This window comes from Hyperolius riggenbachi, chromosome 12, assembly GCF_040937935.1.
Source record: "Hyperolius riggenbachi isolate aHypRig1 chromosome 12, aHypRig1.pri, whole genome shotgun sequence".
Lineage (NCBI taxonomy): Eukaryota > Metazoa > Chordata > Amphibia > Anura > Hyperoliidae > Hyperolius > Hyperolius riggenbachi.
In genome coordinates this window covers 53,728,969-53,736,967 of record NC_090657.1, presented here as the reverse complement: position 1 = coordinate 53,736,967, position 7,999 = coordinate 53,728,969, and the positions used below count along the sequence as shown (strand labels likewise).

General features: G+C 48.6%; 1 protein-coding gene across 1 annotated transcript in view; it reads left to right on the top strand.

Moving 5' to 3' along the window:
* Positions 1-5,080: 5,080 nt before the first annotated feature.
* MYCBPAP (MYCBP associated protein) overlaps positions 5,081-7,999 on the top strand; it is a 118,247-nt gene continuing 115,328 nt past the window's right edge. The window contains 1 exon segment of the mRNA XM_068263041.1: positions 5,081-5,149. Within this exon segment, the coding sequence (XP_068119142.1) occupies positions 5,110-5,149 (40 nt within the window). The 5' untranslated portion in view covers positions 5,081-5,109.

Here is a 7,999-nt window from a genome sequence, read left to right as displayed (position 1 = left end):
TTTTGTGGCACATTAGTATATGTGAGGGGGGAAACTTTTCAAGATGTGTGATGACCATGGTGTCCATTTTGAAGTCGGCCATTTTGAATCCAACTTTTGTTTTTTCAATAGGAAGAGGGTCATGTGACACATCAAACTTATTGGGAATTTCACAAGAAAAACAATAGTGTGCTTGGTTTTAACGTAACTTTATTCTTTCATGAGTTATTTACAAGTTTCTGACCACTTATAAAATGTGTTCAGTGTGCTGCCTATTGTGTTGGATTGTCAATGCAACCCTCTTCTCCCACTCTTCACACACTGATAGCAACACCGCAGGAGAAATGCTAGCACAGGCTTCCAGTATCCATAGTTTCAGGTGCTGCACATCTCGTATCTTCACAACATAGACAATAAAGTTACGTAAAAACCATTGTTTTTCTTGTGAAATTCCCAATAAGTTTGATGTGTCACATGACCCTCTTCCTATTAAAAAAACAAAAGTTGGATTCAAAATGTCCGACTTCAAAATGGCCACCAATAATATCACCAACCATTCTCATTTTATTAAGATGTATCCATATAAATGGCCCACCCTGTATTGAAAATCTGTGTAGTCGCTGACTATGAGGTCCCCAGGTCTCCTCCATCTAATGTGCTCCCCCCAGGAGTTGTCAGCAGGGCCGTACTGAGCTGTCGGGAGTTCGCCCGGGAGGCCCACCTCCACGTCTCCGGTGGGCCCTGGCAAGTTACACCACATTTTTTTTTCCTTTCCAGCAGGAGTCCCAACTCCAATCCCTCTTTCCCTCACCTCGGGCCCCCCTCCCTCCTGTTCAGCTATAGGCTCCGGGGTCCAGCAGAGCAGACGCTAGAGCTCCAGCCGCATGTTCCACGCTGTCTCCTCTTCAGCAATACTGCTCGCACTACTTCCTGATTCAGTGTGTGCGAGCGGTATTGCTGAGGAGGAGACAGCGTGGACCTTGTGGCTGGAGCTGCTCTAGCGTCTGCTCTGCTGGACCCCGGAGCCTATAGCTGAATCTTCCGCCACCACCGCGCTTGACGAGGTGAGGGAGAGAAGAAAGGAGTCGGGGCCCTCCTCGTGGACATCTCCCTGTTGGGGACTGTCCTCAGAAGTGCTCACAATCCATTCCCTACCATAATCCGATGTCCTACCAAATTATGTGTGTGTGTGTGTGTGTGTGTGTATATATATATATATGTATTGCAAAATTTCTAGAGTGCACACGTATGTGAACCCAAAATGGGAGGGGGGGGGGTGAGTAGAAGGGATCAATGTGTTATGGGGCAGTGGGCCCCAGGCTAAAGTGGCTGGATGTTGTAATATTGGCTGGATGGTTAAGGGCTCTGCCTCTGACACAGGAGACCAGGGTTCGAATCTCGGCTCTGCCTGTTCAGTAAGCCATCACCTATTCAGTAGGAGACCTTAGGCAAGTCTCCCTAACACTGCTACTGCCTATAGAGCGCGTCCTAGTGGCTGCAGCTCTGGCGCTTTGAGTCCGCCAGGAGAAAAGCGCGATATAAATGTTAGTTGTTTTGTCTAAAGCTTTCCAGTTGGGCCCTTAGTGTCCCAGTCCGACCCTGGTTGTCAGCTGAGCTACTCTTACTTATCCACCGGCGCACCTCCCTGAGTCTGTCATGTGACAAATAGGTCTAGCATGTATGCCAATGGGCCTCTAGTGTTTGTCACATGACACGGATCAAGGGAGAGAAGACGCAAGGGAGGAGTGCCATGGCATGGAGAGAAGACTCCAGGCATGGGAGGAGGCAAGCCTGTGGACAGGAGAGAGTTAGCTCCACTGTCAAGAGTGTATCGCTTGTCCCCAAATCAAAAGCTGCTACTGCCATGCTCCCAACCCGCCACTGATCAATCCATATCTTTTGTCCGTGCAGTGACCAATTACTAATAGACTATTAGGCTGCCTCCTGCCTGAAAGGTTCCAGGGGTGGGATAGAGACTTTATATCTGTGATATCCCTCACTGCAATGTGTACAGATCCGTATCATCTCTTCCGCCGTCAGTGCAGGCCTTTCTGTTCCCCCAGGGCATGGCCTGACCCCACCGAACGGGTCGCATCGATTCCACCTCTAAGATGGCCGCCGCGTTGATCCGCGGCTGCGCAGTACGCTTTGCCACGAGTGCGACTGTGCAGCCTTTAGCCCGTCTCCTGCCGCGTAGTGGGTCCCGGCATGCTCCCCAAGTGTACGTCGGGCGTGCTCACATCACTGCGCAGTCGCACTCGCGGCAAAGCGTACTGCGCAGCCGCAGACCACGGCGGCGGCCATCTTAGAGGTGGAATCGATGCGACCCTTTTGGTGGGGTCGGGCCATGCCCTGGGGGAACGGAAAGGCCTGCATTGACGGCAGAACGGAGCGGGGGACGTGCAGGACGTCCTCCATGGATTCTGCTAATAAAAAGGTATAGTGTAATTTTCTTCATTTTGGTCTCGGAAGTCCTTTAACGCAGAGTAACGCACAGCAATGCAAAGTCTGTGCGACATTCACAGTGCACACGTTGCGTTAGTGTGTAGCGTTATTAAAAAGTGCTGCATGCTGTGCATTTAGCAATGTATCTGCTGCTGTGTGTTGCACATGCTCAGTAATGTTTTTTTTTTAAATGTAACACATGCGTCATTTTTGTTCCATCAGTATGCAACGAAAACGGTGCACCAAGAGACACATAAACGCAGTGCAAAATAATGTCCAATTTCATAACCTACATGCACTGCGTTAGGGGCACGTTGTGTGACTTTAACGTTGCATCAAACGCAACGTAACACGTGAAAGAGGCCTAAGGGCTTGTTCACATTATAAGCGTTTTCGCTTATTTTTAAGCACTTGCGATTTTAAAAATCGCCTTAAAAGCGCTTGTGCAATGTTAGCTTATGTGAGTGTTCTCACATAAGCAATGAGCTTTCTATCCAATTGCAGACGTGGCTCCTGGACCATTTTCAGAGCATTTGCGATTCAATAGAAAGGATAGGGAAATCGCTAAGCGCTTAAAAAACAATTTCCCGAGTGCTTTCCTGTCGTCAGGAAGTGAAAAAAAAACAATGCTACACAAAAGCGCTTTTCTAAGCAAAAATTGATCCATAAATCTAAGCGAAAATCGCTCCATAAATCGCTCGTCGCTTGTGCTGGTGATTTATAATGTGAACAAGGCCTAAGGGCCCGTTTCCACTAGAGAGAATCTGCATGCGTTTCCTGCATGCAGATTCGCACAGCCAATACAAGTGGATGGGCCTGTTTCCACTTGTCAGTTTTCCTGAGTGTTTTTCTGTGCAGGATTTTTCTGCACGGCAGAGCCCTCAGAATTCGCCTGCGTGTGGAATGCATGCGAATCGCCACTAATGTATTTAATAGGGAAATCGCCTGCGGCTTTGGTATGCGAATTTTCATGCAAATTCGCATGGAAATCAATGGAAAAGCACACCGGCACTGCCATGGTTAAATTCGCATACAGGGTCATCCATGCGAATTTCGCATCCGCATGCGAATTTTTACCGCGGTGATTCGCACCGCACAAGTGTAAACGGGCCCTAAAAGCACACATCACACTGTGAGGCCATACTCCTCAAGGGGCGGAAAAGAGGGAACTTTCACTCATTGACAGCCCGTAAGGGTTACTAAAGTCAAAATAAAAAAATCGCTTTAACTTATCTGGTGCTTGTTGCAGCCCCCTGCACCCATGCTGTCCTTCCGAGTTCCTCTAACACGGCAACCGCCTGCAAGTTGGCCGGTCGTGGCCAGTCGGAGGCTACTGCACATGCCCAGCCCTGCACACCCCGATCCTGCTCCTGCTGCTGGGAGCACTTTTGTGTGTGATTTTTGTGTATTGCACATAACGCTCCTGGCCGCTGCAGGAGCACAGTGAGGAGGCGTGTGGCCCACCAGCCAGCTTTGCGCAGGTTGTGGCTGCTGGCTGTAGGGACTCAGATGGACGGCACGGGCACAGGATGACTCCAGTGGGTGCAAGAAGCCCCCGGGTAAATTCAGTATCTGCTGCACTGGCAACGCTCGTGATTGCGCTCACATAGTCGGGGGCATTCTGCACAGAATTACTGCGCCTGTGTACAAATCTTCTGGCCGTGTACTCACACAGGCACAGAATATAGCGATCTCGCCGGGTCAGCGGTTGCAACGGAGGGGAGACCGGCTGAGAGCAGAGCTGTGGCGAAGGACACATGACCTTCCGGGGCTGAAGGAAGCCCCAAATAAGTACATCTCATTATGTTTAAATCCCCTGATATTTCCTTTAAAGAGACGAACATCATAATAGATTTATACATTCCATTACCTGGGGCTTCCTCCAGCCCCATCTGCACGGATCGCTCCCACGCCGCCGTCCTCAGCCTTCTCAATCGCCGGTACCGGGTCCTGTCACTTCGAGCAGGCGCAGTGGGGTCCCTCCGTACTGCGCAGGCGTAAAGCAGGCGCCGGTGAGACGGAGAGTCCCTGTGCATGCGGAAAACTGGTTGCGTCCTGCGGGAGTGACGTGACCCGGTACAGGCAATCGAGAAGGCTGAGGACCATGGCGTGAGAGCGATCCATGCGGATAGGACTGGAGGAAGCCCCAGGTATGTATAAATCTATTATGATGTTCCTCTCTGAGTCCTGTCTCTCTGGTTCCCTTTAAGGTGGCCATACACTAGACAATTTTGCCCATCAATTTACCGCAGATTTGATCACTGTGATTGAATCTGCTGGAGATCCATGCCCAAACATGTGCACATCTATAAATGTATGGGCACCTTTATAGTCCCTACATCTGCTTTGCAGTTGCAGATCATGCTGGCTCTTGCAGCCCCTCCCTCCACATCTGCTTTTTGGGCATGCTAGCCTTGTAGTCCTCCACATCTTGAGTCACAAACTGCCTTATAGGAAATGATCGGCCTGCGGTCCCTCCACATTTGCAGAGAGCAACACCTGTGCAGTGTGCAATGAGACCGGTTGCGCAAATGCGCATGCGCGGCCTCAAACTGTGACGTCACCAGTCACTGCGCCTGCCCTGCAGGGCTATAACGTTCTGTATCTGCGCGGCTGCGTCTGTGGAGGGGGCGTGACGAGAACGTGTGTACCGTTGCCATAGCGACGGAATTCGATTTTCTGAAGATGCCGGGGAAGAAGGAGTCCCGCAGCAGAACTCCACCGGGTAACGCAGGCTGGGGGGAGGGCGGGTGTGACATTTCCTGTACGGGACACCAGGTTTCCACATCCTGTAATAAAAGCTTCTGTATAAATCATACGTCGGTACTCCTATGTATCCATTCCTGCGCGTGACGTCACGTGTTTCCAGCTCTGCATACAGGGAGCTATGAGCATCCTCCATGGTTTTATTATTGCTGTCTGAGTACATAGAGAGCTGTTTTACTTCCTGTATAATGTGATATTATGGGGGCAAGTAGTGAAGGATTCATTGATATAACAATCTCAGGGAAGCAGGCTGAAATAATGACATTATTAATTAAACTGAGAAGGAATTTAAATATGCCTGGGGCCTAGTGGGCATCAAGTGGCCCAGCTGCCACCTTCTCTGACCGTTCTCCCACCTCAGCTTATCAGAAAGGCCAGGCCCGGATTTACCTCAAAGAAGCCTATAGGCACAGATGTTCTGGCACCTTTGATTTCGCCCTTCATGAACCTACAACCCAGAACTGCACCGCAAGTGTGCTGCTGTACCAGAGGTCACATCTCCCTTACTTCCCTTGCCTGTCATAGGTAGCTACAGGCACCCTTAAAGGACCACTATCGTAAAAAAGTAGGAAGTTAAAATGTGACAGAAATGACAGGTTTTGGGACAGTCCATCTCCTCATGGGGAATTCTCAGGGTTTTCTTTGTTTTCACTACACAGAGAATTGAATGTGTGCATTAAACACCAAGTGAACACCTGACATAACTGGTTAAGCAAATTTGGCCTAATTGGCTATTCATGAGGCAATGCTCATGCAAATATGTATTCACTTTCGCATGCCAACTTATGCAGGGTCCAAAACCAATGCTGCAAAGTGGTCGCCCTGCGGGAATTAGTTCATGCTACATAGCACTATCCAGGAGCGCCACGGGGAGGCTTCCCAATGCCCCCATACAACCGGGGGGACCGCGGCTTTCTTTGTTTTCAACAGCATTTCCTGAACAGCAGTTTAACTGCCAAAATAGTATGATACCAGCCAGCCTCCCTACTCACTTGCACACTATTTTGTCAGTTAGTCTTTGCAACTGCTGTTCAGAAAATGGTGTTGAAAACAAAGAAAACCCTGAGAATCCCCCATGAGGAGATGGACTGGTCCAAAACCTGTTGGTTCTGTCAGTTCGTGATAGTGGTCCCTTTAATATTAGGTAGCTAGGCTACCCTCAATATTAAGTAGCTAGAGGTGCCCCAATAATTAGGTAGCTAGAGGATCCTCAGTATTAAGTAGCTAGTGGTGCCCCTGACTGAAGGGAGATCTTGTCAGTGTAATGTAGAGAGCCGGGTGAGTAACCTCTCACTTACACTCTCATCAGGACTCTGCATAGGGAAGGAAGTAGGGAGGCGCTCAGGGAGGGGAGTGAGCCACCTTTCCATTATCAGGCACCTGTAGGCATGTGCCTACAGTGGCTTATGGTAAATCCGGCCCTGAGAAAGGCTTTAGGGTGAAGTTAAGGCTAGCACCTTGCCTTGGGCCCCATTTCATCCTAAACCTTTTCTGCCAAACGCTACCTAGCTTATGTGAGTTGGGGCTCATTAGCCATTTACAACACAAAATGTGGGGTTGTAGTTCAGCTACTATTCTAACAGGAACCAAGACCCTCATTACTAAGGCTAAATTTCTACTAGCGCTTAATCCCGGGGTTTCCCACTTGCCAGGTGAATGGTGCGGAAATGCCCGCGAAAGGTGGTATTAAAGATGAACTGTAGTGAAAATAACATCATGAATAACATTTCTTATGTTTTACAATATTCATTTATAGATTAGTCAGTGTTTTCCCATTCTGCCAGGTGATCTGTACAGAATGTTCCTTACTGAGAGTTCTATGCACAGAGGGAGATATTGCTTGTTTGACAGTTGGATAAAGCCGTTAATTCCCACAATGCAGCGAGGTTCACAGACAGCACCAGTCACCATGGTCCTGACATCACAGTGTGGGAGGGGTTTCACCACAATGGGCTCTATTTACAAAGGGCAGTTCGGTAAAATACCTCATTCAGTATTTTACACTTTTTTTTCCAAATTCACTAAAGATTTTGCACATGAGGCAGAAGTTAGGTAATTTACCGTACAAACGTGCTTCAGTTCACTAAGCCCGGCTCGGTAAGTGTCACTTACCAGCGTGGAGCAGGGCAGCTGGGAGGCAGGGAGCTGTGTGTATCACTTGAAGGTTTTCTGTCCTGAGCATCCCAGTCATCCCTTTAGATGTGCTGCAGCCACCAGGGGGAGCTTCTTCTGTATGCCATAATAACGAATTTCACATCTAAAGGGATGCAAAAAAGCCCCCCGACCCAAAAAAAAGGCAGCTTCCTCTACTCTGATACAGTGAAAGTCCCACTGATACCCCTTCCATGGGTCCGCAGAAAATTTTCCAGGGAGGGTGCAAAAAGGGGGGAAGAAGCTACAGGTTACATTGTGCGGCGCGCCGATAAATGGGTGTGGCCATAGACCAGAATGTGTGTGTGGTCGCGGGTGGAGACAAATTTACAAGAACTTAGCAATGGTGGGACATTAGACTATGACACTGGTGGCGAACCTTTTGGAGGCCGAGTGCCCAAACTGCAACCGAAAAAGTCACTTATCTATCGCAAAGTGCCAACAGCAATTTACTTTACCGTAAAATACAAACGTTTTAACACATACATGAACATTATGGAAAATCCAAGTTGGAAATAAACTGTGAAGATAAACAATTTTCTTTAAACGACCAATTGGACAAGCAACACCTTAAAAAATAATAACACTTGGAATAATGTAGGAGGGATGTGCTAACTGGGTAAACAAGATAACTGTAGCAACAAAAGAAAAAGTACCC